A 15,005-nucleotide genomic window follows, 5' to 3' on the forward strand; every position below is an offset into this window, starting at 1 on the left:
TTAGACAGACTTATCAACACAAACTATTAAATTGAGAAGAGCCTGGGAGAAAATAGTTCAAGCCCTAAAAGAAAATAACCTCCAACCAAGATTGATAAACCCTGAAAATCTCTCTCTCAGAATTAATGGAGAATCAAGATGCTTCCAAGACAAACAGGAACTGTGAAATTCATGGCCACCAACCCAATCCTACAGAAAATACTGAAGGATATTCTAGAGAGTGAGAGAGAGTGAGAGAGAGAGAGAGAAAGAGAAATACCAGGAATCCAGCAACAGTGGTAGAGAGAACTCAATGAACAGGGAGGACAGTGAAATGAAGGAGAAAAATGGACAAATAATAGCAGAAAAATAGAATAGCAGAGTTGAGGCCGAGAAGTTAGGCTATAATTTTTAATATAGATAGCCTAGATGCACTAACAAAAAAGAAACACAGGCAGAGTAGATTAGGAGGCAAGATCCATCAAGATGCTCTGAATAGGAAATATACTCAACTGGAAGGAAGGTTAATAAACTGAAAGTCAAAGATGAGAAAATGAAGCTCTAAGTGACAGGGAACCAGAGAAAAATAGGGACAACTTGTCCAGCAGCTGCAGATAGGTTGAAAAGTTATGACATTTTTGTGCAGTGTAGAATTACAAAACTAGAAGGAAGTAAAACGTTGTGGCTTTAGTTAAGTAAAGGAGTACAGCTTAAGATCAAGCTCAGGGGTAAAAAGGTTAAGCACCACTCAGATAGATAACAGGTTTCTCCCTTAATCTAAAAACTAAAGGAGTTAGTGGGACTCAAAATATACAAAGCCTCCTGAGAAAGGGAAAGGTGAGGAATTGCCTAAAAAAGGAAGGCAGAGGACATTGTTAATAGTGTATCAGGATTTAAAAGCCACAGTAGTCTTATTGCTCTGCTTAGTTTGATTTTATTCTGTTCTGGTCAGTCGACTCATACTAGATTTGAGGGCACAGAGAGCTATTCCCAAAATAGCAGGCTATACCATGGTAACTATCCTTAATTTCCTATTAACGTAAACTGAAGCCTTGTATTCCCTACTTTGTCTTACTATGACTGATCTTATTTGAAGCTGGTTTTTTGAACTGCTGTTTTGCCTTGACTGATTTTATTCGAATTTGGTATGCTCGATAGTATCAAGTCTAGGAGTAGAGGCAACCACTCTAAAGATGACAAAATGTAATAACATACTCATTTCGATTTGATTATTAACTTTAACTGCTTTTGAAGTCCTATAATGTCTCCAAAGTTGTGTTTTTATTAAAATAGCTATGTAATGCTATGCTCAATTATATGTCTGATGATGTGGACAGCTCTATTGAAGATAACAAGAGAAAGAATAGTAACTACTGTAGATCACCTAATGTTGTGGTTTTATATGTCTTTTTCATTTCATGTTTTTCTAAGAATTTGGGGGTTTCTTTTGTCTTGTTATGATTGTTTTCCCCTATAATACAGAAATGATAGATATACATGTAGAGATTCACACATGGGGAGAATTTCTAAACAGCTTACAGGAACAGATTATATAATGCATAATATAACGAACAGATACTCTAAAGAAGAGACAGTAAGAAATCCAGAAATCCTCTAAATCAGTGGGGGTTAGGAATTGGGAAGGGAATGCTCTTTTGGGGTTTTACATCATTCACCATCTGGCTCACAAGAGGCATGGTTTCTCTTCTGGCTGAGGCTCTTACCATCAGGATGGTGGAGCATGCTTCATGGGAAAGCATGATTTGTCTTCTGGCTGAGGACCTTACTCATTAGCATGGTGGAGCTTGCTTCATAGGAATTCTTCATTATTTCTTAACCTTATTTCCATGTCTCCATTTCTTCAGTGTAAAACTCTGAATTAATGCTGTGAGACTGAAATAAAGTGCCATGAATCAATATGCCAAGCTTTGGCTCATGTTATCTGTAAGAAAGTTTTATAATGACAGTGTTTGACTTAGAAGTTGAAGTTGCCTTTAAGGTGGGAAGGGAAGGTTCAGGTCACTATATGATGATAGGTCACCACTATTACTGGCAACAACAGCTTCTAGACCATTACTTCCTTAGATCTTTATATGTATTAATGTTTTGCTTTCAGTACTTTTATTCTTAATTGTTACCTGGTGAATTCATACATAATATTCTGATGCCAGCAGAAGTTACTTTCTCAATGAAGTTTTTTTTGATCCTAAATATAAATTAGAAAACCCCTTTAGCCTCCCACAGCATTGTTATTATTTCCTTCACAACAAAGACAGAAACTTGTAATTATATATACAACATATATACACACATACATATGTATATGTATAATTTACATAGTTTTTATTTAATATCTGTCTTTTCCTTTGGACTAATATGCCTGATGGCAGGCAATTGTTCATAACAGTTGAACAATATGCACAAAGGATTGGGAAGTTGGCATGAAAACAGTAAGGAGGTTTTTATGATAGCACTTTAGAAGTACAGGCCTGGCAAAGAGGACTGTAGCAGTGAAAATGGGATTGCACTTAAGTTTCAATGGGAAGTACTTTGCCAAGGAAGAATTAATAAGACAAGGAGGCTGGCTGATCATTTACTGCTCTTTTACTGCAGTAATTAGTGTAGAATTTTAACACAGTAAACCACTCTGCACCACACTGTCTTCTTGTTCTGTGCGTGTTCCTTCTCATCTCTGATTCACTCAGTGGAGCCAAAGCTCACAGAGGGCAGCACCTTGTCATTGTTGCACATTCAGGACCAACTATGTAAATTTTCAATGATAAAATGAGAATCAATGACAATGAAAGTTTAGGTCAAAGGCAGGAATAAGTGACAAAAAACTCTGTTCAAGGTGTGGAGGTTGGGTTAATAACTGTCTGGGAGTTTGTGATTGCTTGACATCAGCTCTGCTTGCTGAGTGGCGAAGTCTTGGAGACAATAGGAAATGCGAAATTCATATTTCAGAGTGACGTCAGGGTTAAGAACATACTTGGGGGTTTCATATTCATTTGTTTATAGAGCACCTAATAGTATGTGTTACATACTAGTACCTACTAGTACCAGCTGATGAGTCAAAAATAAATTGTCATTATGGTGCCCATTCATGTGTGCATATAAAATATAATTGCAATCATTATAACACTTAATAAGTATACATATCACTACATACAAACAAAGGAGGGTGTTTTCAGATTCTTCTAGAGAAATTAATCAGATAATCATAGGAGGGAAAGCATGAGAAATAAATCTTAAATGTTATTGTGGTAGTTAAGTTATCTTGGAGCATCAAGTGGTAGAAGAATAGAGGAATAGAGGGAAAAATATGTTTACAATGCTTAAGTTTTATTGGTCTTGTTCTCTACTGTTTTGTTCAACTTTATAATATCTAATGAGATAGACAATTCCATTGTTGATAACCTTGCACTCTGTTTTACATCATGTGCTATGTCTATCCTTGGTTTTGACTGACAGCTTTGTTTTGCCATATTTGACTTTATTCTCTCCCCAAAAAAAAGTAATAGGAACTAAGGAGCAATAAAACCCAAAATGTGTAAATTTTGTTGTAAAAAAGAGAGGGAAAAAAAGAGCTCTAAAGATACAACAGCAAGTGTGTTTAGGGGTGTTAAATAGCTGACCATATTAATGCTTTTGGTTGGATCATTGAACACAACTGTTTGCAGTCTCACTGTTTGAATGTCTACTTTGTATGCTTTGATACTGTGATTTGAGCAACTATCTCTAAGATGATAATATGTAATCTATTAACTGGTGATTTCTTACTGGTTTTTTTTTTTTTTTTTTGTAGTTCTGTATTACTTGTACCCTTACACCGCTTTGTTTTGTTTTGTTTTTTCTCTTTTTCCTTTTAAATAAAATTTTTAAAAATGCAATTATTTATGCCTTTTCTTGAAGGCTTATTCAATCCATGTAATTTTATAGAATAAACATAACTTGTAGCCTTTTCAGTAATCTCAAAAACCAGTTTACCATACGTAATAATATTTCATACAGCTATTTCTATTAATTTCAGTGTTTCTCCCCTTACAATTTTGGCCTTCCACAAAATACATTATTCTTTTCATTTTCTCCTGACTTCTTTCTAGCTTCTGTTTTATATTTTAGAGTAGTAATACACTGTACTAAAAAGAACAGGATAAAAATTTGGACAAACCTCAATTCTAACCTAAGATCTTAGGTGTTACTTCTCATTGTAAACCTGCAGATAACCACTTTGAACAACAAAACAGTGGCTCATTTTTGGCAGAAGTTACACTATGATTGCTTTCTAAATCCTACTCCTTGGGAAAACAAGAAAACTTGCTAAATTGCTTATATTAAAATAGCATCATACACATGTGGAGAATTCTACATTACTGATAAACTGAACTGGAATAATAATAATAATAATAATAAAGAATAGAAACAGTAAAAATGTTCTACAAGTGGAAGTGGATGGTTAATGGTTGAGTAGCTCTCCTGTACCTCTGCTGCCAGAGGACAATTGAACTTTTATCACTTTCATAATAGGTTTTACTATTCTTATTTTATCTTTATAGTAACAAAGCAAAACTTGTACTAAACTTTACATACAAATCAATGGCAAGATTTATATTTAGAGTACTTTGCATAAACTTGAGTAGTTGCTTATTAACAGGTAACTAGAATTGAAAAGAAGCTTTTAAGATTTCAACTTTTTATGGGAATAAAATGGCTAAATATAAATACATGGTATAGTAAGACAAATAGGATGACAATCATTACGGATTCATTCTAATATATTTCTGGGTGTGGTATGGCCTAAAGTTAGAATGAGAAGGTAGGGCTGAACTGTAAAAGGGTTAGTATAGCATGCTAAAAACGTTAGTTTAATTCTACAGATGAATTTAAAGCTTAACATTTTAAGCTTAATACTGACAGACTTTAGCATGTGTATTTGGAAAGTAAGGTGGAGGGAATAAGGAGGTTAGACTAATGGGCAGTATATGATTGCACATGGTTGGCTGAAGAGAGACCAGTTTCAAGCATCTTTACTAATCTTATTTCAGCTGTATTGGAGGGATTTGTTCAAACCCTAAGATGTATGTGGTGACACACAGGGAACACAAAAGAAGGGCACCAATGTCTGAACTTTCAAATGAACATTACTGAAAAGATTTATAAAATACATAAAAACTCTCCATTAGAGTATATAGGAAAATAAAAAGGAATGTGTGGTTGTAGACAGTAGATGATAAAATGTTTGGAGAACAGTATTCCATTTGCATTAGCATACAAAAACTTGCATAGTATTCAATTACCTCAATAATCTTTATAGATAAAGAACCAGTATAAGGCTAATTACTTGGCTCTATTTTCAGTTCCTCCCATCCCAGGGGCTGCTCCATAAAGATATATGTTAAAATCACAGTCTTCCCAAGCTAGAATGGAGCCTGAGGAAGTAAGAGAGGAAGACTTGAAGTCTCTTTTAAGAGTTTTTTCTTTCTTCTTCCAATGCAACATACATTGGGTAGGTTGTGTCATCACTGACTTCTGTCTTCATGGTCCTCTGTCCCTGAGGTGGCAGACAAACCAATCTACTAATGAGTCAGAGGCTGTGACCTCATTAAAAGTTTTTAATGAGGCAGTATACTGTTGAGGAAGCACAGCTGACTGAGCATCCCAGCAGTCTATCTGGACTTTGAGTGAAAGTGTAATTGATTATCCAGGATCAGATTTGGGAAGACAGCTTAATGCAGAGGCCCAACTCCAGACGCTCTCATCTTGGCAAGGTGACACCTTCAAGCTCAATACCTGCTAGCTGCATGTTTATAGGACTAGTTGTTGTCCAGTGTGAAAGTAATTTTCCTCTAAGCTGCCATTGCTACTTAATGGCTCTTCTATGGACTCTTTAATGCAAGTGTTCAAATTCTGATATTTTTAAATTGACTTTCCTTGCATTTACTTTTACTATATTTGAAGTCTTTGACTTGACTGCATATTGCAGGTCATTTTCTCTTGTAACAAATTTTAAATACCATTGCCAAAGTAACAGTCTAAAGTATAGATCTGTTGGTTTTCTTGTGCTGAAAACTCAAATTCAGTTACATAGTTTACAGAATAGTGTTCAAACAGTTCAACATAGAAGACCCTTCAAGATTTGATTCCTACTTACCTTAGCATCTGTTTTGGTTTGTACTGAATGTTCCCCAAAATCTTACTCAGTAATGGGGGGGGGGGCAGGTTTTTGGAGGTAGCTGAATACAGTTTGTGATTGGCTTATGTATACTGCTGGGATTGGGGATGTGAGTGCTCTACTCACCCTAAGGTGAATAACCTGCATACAGTATAAGAAAGGAAAATTGGCTTGTTCTTCCTTTTTGTTGTTGTTGCTTTTGCTGTCTTCTGCCAACATGAACTTTTACTGCTCTGCAGTGTCACTCTTCCTTTGAGCCAACTGATTATGAATGAAAACCTCTAAAAACTTTGAGCTACAGAAACCTTTCCATTCTTAACTTGGGGTATTTATTATTGTTATGGTTGACACACTGTGTCCTTTGAGTCATTTAAAAGTTTAACTAAGAAACTCATAAGAAGCCAGGGCTCTACTTCGTAAATATCCTCATCCTGTGCAAGAGGACAGCAAGGAGATTTTGTGAATGCTATGCTGGCCCTGGGATCGGGTGACCTATGTACAATATAAGGGAGGAAAAGAGGCTTGCTATTTTTCCTTTTGCTCTGACAACTTTTGCTGGCTACTGCCTTGCAGTGTTGCCCTGGTGCCATGCCACCCTGCCTTGGAGCCAGCTGATTATGAATTGAAACCTATACAAACTGTAAGCTAAACAAACTTTTCCTTTCTTCATCTTGGGAGTTGGGTATTTTGTCCCAGAAACTAGAGAAAAGTAACCAAGACAGATATTTTGTCTGTATAATGGAAGAAAATTAACTAAGACAGCATCTTAATCTTCCTTTAGGTTTCTCTGTCATGCCTTATAACTTCCACTGTTGTCAGCATCAACAGCACCACCAGGGTCAGTAACAGCATTATAACAGTTAGTATTTGTTTAGAAATTATCATGTTTCCCACCTAGTTCTTTATGATTGGAATATACTGTCTGTCTCACTGAATTCTCTTCAGGGATGGGAAGTGCATGCTTAATTCTCCTCATTTTACAGAAAAGAAAGCAAGTGTCCCAAATAACCTTCCTTATATCACAGGCAGAGCTCTTAACACTGAGGTACTTTAATGTTAGAGTTCTTGATATTACCCTGGTATGGAAAAAGTATAGCCAAAGGGCCATATCCAACTCTTTCCAGTATTTATAATATCAATGAGGTAAAATGGATTTTTTTAGCTTTTTTACATTTTATTTGTTTTACTGATATATTTTATATATACATAAGGATAACATTCATCATAAGGAATTTTTACCTGTATGTGACACATATTGATTCTTCGTTTTCCTATTACCCTCTCCTGCCTTCAACCCTTCTTCTCCTCGTTATTTAAAAAAGCTTTGATTCCATTTTTCATTGCTATTCTTTTTTTCATTTATCTTTCCCTTTCCCCCTTCCTTTTCCTCTTTCCTGTTTGAGCATTTTCTTACTACTTCATGATATATATTTCACATATTGTAACTTATTTGCCTTGTTGGTTTCTCACACTTGAAATATTATATATTTACACAAACATGTTCAATTTATTTTGCTTAAGATTATGATCAGAATGTGTAACCATTTACCTAGAAATGTTTCATGTCCATGTTTATTTATGGTTGAATATTACTCCATTGTAGATTTTTTAAATTCCTGCATCTTTCTTTCCATTAATCAGTGCAGGGGTGTTTGCACTATTTCCAATTAGCTATTACAATCTATAATGTTATAAAAGTAGTTCATACACCATTGTGGTATGATGTTTTTAATCTTTCCAGGAAGATTTCTTGATAATAACAATAGAAGTACCTATCATAAGCAATTGATAGGCAACAATGCAGAGATTAAACTAAAATACAATAGAAAACAAGAAAATATAGAAACATGATATAACCCCAGACTTCCAGCTCACAAAAGGCAAACTCAGGGTGCCAGGAAGCAGAAATATTCAAAAGCTATCCTTTGGACTCTCTGAAGTTGTACCAGAAGAATTAACAAAGCAAAGAGTGGAGTCTTTAGCAAAAAAATCAGATCAGAAACACTATTTTATTTTATTTTATTTTATTTTAAAGAGAGTAAAACCAAACAAAATGAAATAAAATAAAACCAATCAAAACAAAACAATGAGAGTGATACAGAACTCATGTTATATTCAAAATTTCTACCCATACCATAATACATAATAAAGTCAAACAGAACAGAATAAAATCAATCAAAACAAAACAATGAATGTGATACAGGACTTCAAAAAAAATTTAAGAAATCAACAATAGCTACTATAATACATCGTACTAACTTCAAAATAACTTCCCATATCATCAGACTTAATATAATCTAACAAAACAAAACAAATATAGAATAAAACCAAACCAAGTAAAATAATGAAAATGATACAGAATGTCAAAACAAGGTAATAGGAAATGACCAATGGCTACCATATTTCCTTCTTAGACAGTTTTTCCCCTTCCGCATTCACCTTCACTATATCTATTGTTTATTTTGCATTCCACTTACTTCTTCAGTTTTCTTTCTTTCTGTTATTTTATTTTATTTCATTTCATTTTTAGCACCAGATACTGAACTCATGACCTTGCACTATCCCTGCAGGCACTATGCCACTAAGGTATATCCTCAGCCCCTTTCTTGGTAATTTTAAAGGGAACAAAACAGCAATAAAACAAATTGAAGCAGTGATGAGAGTAGGAAAACTACAATAGTTGCTGCACTGCAGATTGCTGTCCTCTAAACAGTTTCTCAGGTTTAGTTTTGCAAAGTCAAACAATACAGTTACTCTGAATTAGCTGATTGCTTATGGTGGACCTCCCCAACCCAGGTACTGGACAGCTTACAGGCAGGGGCTTAGTTTCCTTCCTTGGCTTCTCTGATACACAATCCAAATGGCTCACAGGTGGGGGCTTAGCTTCCTTCCTTGTTCTCCCCAATCACAATCTGAATGGCTCACAAGTGAGGACTTAACTTCATGTTAGTTCTACCAAATTTACCCCAGAAGCAATTTATAAAAAAAAAAAAGATGATGACAATAATGCATGACATAGTTAGTGAATCTAAGTAGATACAGATAAAGAAATTTAAAAACTAATAAAATGATGGAAAGATGAATGCGTGACATAGGAAAAACTGGAATCCAAGGAACAGATTTAGATATCCAAAAGATTTAAATTTTCTTGAAAGTATTACAGCAGAATGAATCAATGTGAGGATAGAATACCAGATCTAGAGGACAGGATTACAGTTAGAAATTATGAAAAGAAAGAGTTCTTAAAAATAACAAGGGGTCACAAAAATCAATTGCAAAGCTACTAGGTGATGCAAAGAAGAACAACATAATAGTGATTAGCATCAGTGAAAAGTCAGGAGCTAGCACAAATGACATAAAAAACCTGTTCACAGAAGTAATGGAAAATACTTTCTAAGCATGGAAAAGAATGTGGAATACAGATAATTGAGGCATACAGAAATATAATAAGTTTTCATTAAAAATCTACACAAATAAGTATAATAATCAAGATTCCAGAAATTCAAAACAAGAATAGAACATTAAAATGTGTTAGAGAAAAGAAACAAGCACACATGAAGGAAATTCCATTAGTATCACAGCAGACTTCTCAAGCATACACGCTTAAATTAATTGGGCATGGTAGTGCATGACTGTAGACTTAACACTTAGAAAGCTGATGCAGAAGTATTATTGTGAGTTTCAGCCAACTATGAGTTACAGAGCAAATTCAAGACCAGCCTGCTTTATACTGTAGCTCTGTCTCAAAAGAAAAAACAAACTCACAAACAAAGCCTCAAATCAAGTAGAGCTTTGAGTGAAGATTTTCAAGTCCTGGAAGAAAATAACCTCTCTCACATAGTGATATATCCCAAAAAAACTGTCATTAAAAATTGATGGGTAAATAAGATATTTCCATGACAAAGAAAACCTAAAGAAAGTCAGCACCTTCAAATTAGCACTCCAAAATGTTCTGAAGGACATTATAGAAAGAGATAATTAAAACTACATTTCCATGAACACCAGCAGAATGAATTCACCAGACAAAGAAAAGAAGAAATCATTGAGGAAAAACAAAAAACCATCAGGAAAATACCATGATAAGGATAAATTTTATATACTTTGAATGTAAATGGTCTCAATTTACCAGTTCAAAGAAAATGACTGGTAGAATGACTCAAGAAGCAAGATCCAACAATATGTTATGTACAAGAAACACATTTACCTCAAAAAGAAATTTATATGCTAAAAGTTGAAGGTTATAAAAGAATACTCCACATGAAAGGAACCTGGAAATTTCAGGGTACTCATTCTACTTTCAGACAAAGTGGATTTGAAGCCAAAACTGATCAAGAGGAAAAAGAAGGTCACTACATCCTTGTTAAGGAACAATCCAAGAGGAAGAGATAATGATCAAAAATATATATGCACCAAATACCTGTGCACCCCAATATTAACTGACATAAAATATAAAATAACTAATAAAATTTTCATGCAGTACTCCAATACCCCAGTGTCAAATGTAGACAGACAAACTATTCAAAAAACATCAAGAAACACATATCAAAACAGACCCAAGCTTTCCAACAATCAGACCTAGTAGATGTTTAGAGAGAATTTTTTTGCATTTTTATGCCCTTATCTTGTACTCTGAGTAACTACTTTAAAGATAACAATATTCAATGTATTAACTTTTGCTATAGTATTGTTTTGTTTTGAAATTTTGATTTGATTTTTTCCATAAAATTAAAAAAGAAATGAATCTATTTTAATTTTTAGAAAAAAGCAAAGGAAAATGTGTTGGCCTTTAAAAATTTCATGAAATTCAAATTTCAGTACTGAGAAATTAGGTCTAATTGAAGTACAATAATATTTACCCATTTACATTTTATGATAGCATTTATGCTAAAACAGCAAAACTGAGCAGTTGTTATAGTCTTTGCATTTATGATGGCACTAAAACTGGCACTAAAAATCACAATAACTCAATTGTTATATGTTGGTGTTTTGAATATCATATATAACTATTGTACAGCTCTTTGTTCATTTTTGCTGTAAGTGCATACATCTTATGCCAAAATAAGTAAAGAACCTGGAAAATAAATGCCTAGGATTCATTAAAACATAGGTATCCAAATACCAACTGGATTAATAAGAAACACTATATGACAATATCGGGAAGGCAGAGAAGTTTGGAAGATGGTGACAATAGGTACTCTTTGTTCCACCAGTTTTCCAATGACCACCGCTAAACTTAAGTGCCAGTGCAGGGGAGAAGTAAGGACAATGGAAGAAAATGTTTTATGGGTTGTGGTGTTTGAAGTCCAGGGCCCTGCAGAAGATCCGACTGAGGGCATTCTTCACTTCATTATTTCTCAGGCTGTAGATGATGGGATTCAACATAGGAGTCACAACCGTGTAAGATAAGGATAATACTTTCTTGCTCTCAGGGGAATTATTTGATTTGGGCCGAAAATATGTGAGACTCATAGATACATAGAAAAGGCAGACAACAATGAGGTGAGAAGAGCAGGTAGAGAAGGCTTTACGCTTCCCTGTAGCTGATGGAATCTTGAGGATGGCAGCAGCAATGCGGGTGTAGGAAGACAAGATCAGCAAGCAGGGGATCATGACCACCAGAATGGTTCCAACAATGGCATAGATCTCAAACAGGGTTGTGTCCGCACAGACCAGCCTCAGCACAGGAGGGCTGTCACAGAAGAAGTGGTTCACTTTGTTGGAGGCACAGAATGGGAAACTGAAGAGCCATGTGGTCTGCACAGTGGCTACAGGAACTCCTGGAAACCAGGAGGCTGCAGCCAGTTGGGTGCGTGTCCTTTGATTCATGAGGACTGGGTAATGCAAGGGACTACAAATGGCTACATAGCGGTCATATGCCATGGTGGCCAATAGGAAGCATTCGGCCACCCCAAAGAAGAAAAATAAATACATCTGAGTGGCACAGCCAAGGAAGGAGATAGTTGTGTCCTGGGAAAATAGGGTTCCCAGCATTTTAGGGACAATGACTAGATTGAGGCCAGTCTCCAAGAAAGACAAGTTCCTGAGGAAGAAGTACATAGGAGTGTGCAGCACAGCATCAGCCAAGGTAACCAGAATGATGAGGCTGTTTCCCATCAGGGTGGCCAGGTAGATGACAAGAAATATCAGGAAGAGCAATGACTGTATCTCTGTAGGTAGGGAGGAGAAGCTCATGAGGATAAACCCTCTTCTTGTCCAGTTTCCTCCAGCCATAGGTACAAATCCTCCATACAGTCATGGAGAGAAATTCTTCATAGGAATAGTCACATTCTGAATATGTTTTTCAGTTTCCTTCTTACTGTTAAGGAATTAGATAAGTTTAAGATCTTGCATTTCAATAATCTGTGTAAAATAGTTTTCAGATCAAAATCATGAATATCATGGGGACATGAAAGGACATCTTTTGGAAGAAAATGTCATTGGTGAGAACACATGCTTTGAGAAGCATGGACAACTTAATTGAATTCTTTAAAAAACAGATAAAATTTGGTTCACCAAAGCTCTAGGAATATGCACACATATGTAATTGTAATGCAAAGTATGTTATGTAATAATTTCCTATTCTTCATGACCACTAGCATGTGATCAAGCACTGTACATTTTGCCTCAGCATACTTTCCTTTCTATGTTAAGGAATTTGCTCTATGTTCCATATATTAAGAAATTCATCTTAATTTCAAATAAAAGAGTGATACTTTCATATATTTCATGGAGAAAGGTCACTCTGATGATGTGAGATTAATTGGGGTGATGAGGAAGTAATAGAAAGATCAAGAGTTCTGTGCCTGCTATCAAGAAGACCAGGGTCTGTGCCTTCCTATCTATCACTGTTCATTAACAAGCACGACGGGAAATGCAAAGTTGTTGTAGAAGTATAATTACTAGTCAGCACCTGGTGAACAATGTGTATTTCATAATAATATTTAACACTCCAAACTATCTAATCGTCAAAAGAAAGTCATTTTTACAAAATAATTATGACCCAACTCATCTAATTTTTTCTCCAAAGCACATAACATGTACAGTTTCAAGTGCAAATTGCAAAATTGAAATATAACTTTTAAAAAATAATAAATGGGCAAAAGATGCAGGAAACAGAAATACTCACTATGGTACCTTTTATATTTTTTCAATAACAAAAAAGACAAACTATTGACCATCTAATAAGCCACGTTCATTTTCAGAAAATTATGTAGCATATAAAGTAATACTGTACCATTTCATTTATATAATATTCTCTAAATGACAAAACTATAAAAATGGACAACAGACAGGGCTGCCTGTGACTATAGAGAAGGTGTGGATGGGAGGGAACTGGGACAGCTGTGAAAGTTCTACCTGAGGGATTTTCAAAGTGGTCGAATATTCAAAATTCAACTGCAGTATTTTGATTGTGACATTGTCCTATGGTTTTTAAAGATGTTGCCTTTTGGTAAAGGATATACAAGACTTCTATGTATTATTTCCTAGAGCTGTATGCAAATGTACAATTATTTTAGAATAAAATATTGAAAAAATAGAAAACTAAAATTCAAAACCATTCATTCCAAGTGAAGGTGATGCTTTATTTGCTAAGAGGCTAAACAATTAGCTTTTGAAAATAATTCTCTCTTATGGAGGGGAAATTGAATATTTGTAAACATTTCCAGTCATTATAGTATCTAATTGACAGAAATAAAACTATCTCCCATCAAATTTTCATATATACTCACATAACATGGTGAAGTGAATTTTCTAGTAAATTTGAAAATTATAGTGATTTTACTCTTGCAATTTACTTAGTGTACATATTTGTAAGAGGACAATAATAAATGCACTATTGAAATGCACGGTCTTCTGATTATTTTATAAAAAAATTTGTCAGAGAAATATGAAAATTCAAAGACTTTTGCATGTTCATTTTCCAGAATTATATCATTAGGGGAAAATAAAACTAGCCAACAGTACTAATTTACTTATAACTTTATTATTTTTCTTAAAGCCATTTCATCAAAATGAAATACTGATTCTCCTTATGGTTAAAAACTATAGCTGTAAACACATACAGAATTACATAGCATTCAGTAACACATCTTCAACTTAATTTATTAAATCAAAATTTTATATGATGAACTATCTTAAATTTGATTTCTCTAATATAATGTTTGTATGTTCTTCTACATGAATATATTTTGCAAAGAAACTATTACATTATGGTTCATAATAACAAAGAAATTTGAAATGTTATATTATGGATTTCTTTAACATTTCTACTGATATATATTTTATGGTATACATAATGTATATAATTATAAATAAAAAATGAACATCAATAAAAAGAGAGTGACAGTTTTTCTGTGTGACTGTGTGAGAATACCTGATAGGACACAATAGATTAATGTTTACAGAACATGCATCAGAATCATTTAGATATTTGTTATTATCAATTAATAATTAGTGAAATAAACTAATGTGTTTTCTACATCAAATATGAAATAAGGTGGTTGCAGAAACACAAGTCAATCAAAAAACCAAAAAATTCTAAAATTGTTAAATTAATTAAATTCAATATTTTGTTTTTTGAAAATCAATAATACAAACAAATTGTCTGATTCATTGCAGACATGTGGAAAACACAATAAAAATATTAGGACTAGGAATCCATTCTGCCCTGGGAGCCAAACGTGCACTAGATAATTCCCAGCATATGAGGAAAGCTTTGGAACTTCACTCCCAGACAGTAAGACCCTGCCCAGCATCCCAAATCACCAGAACACACATGGGAGGAACCCATAGACCTAACTGGGTAAATACCCAGCAACCTCCAAGCAGATACCAGTTGCCTGCATTCTGCCCC

General features: G+C 34.4%; 1 protein-coding gene across 1 annotated transcript; it reads right to left on the bottom strand.

Annotated features, from left to right (window-relative positions):
- Nucleotides 1-11,431: 11,431 nt before the first annotated feature.
- Nucleotides 11,432-12,382, bottom strand: LOC100716592 (olfactory receptor 10A2-like). The gene has a single exon (XM_003462445.1). The coding sequence runs from the start codon at nucleotides 12,380-12,382 to the stop codon at nucleotides 11,432-11,434; it is 951 nt and encodes a 316-aa protein (XP_003462493.1).
- Nucleotides 12,383-15,005: the final 2,623 nt, after the last annotated feature.

Source organism: Cavia porcellus, unplaced genomic scaffold (assembly GCF_034190915.1).
Source record: "Cavia porcellus strain 051 isolate PalLab524CR breed Dunkin Hartley unplaced genomic scaffold, mCavPor4.1 scaffold_9, whole genome shotgun sequence".
NCBI classification, from domain to species: domain Eukaryota; kingdom Metazoa; phylum Chordata; class Mammalia; order Rodentia; family Caviidae; genus Cavia; species Cavia porcellus.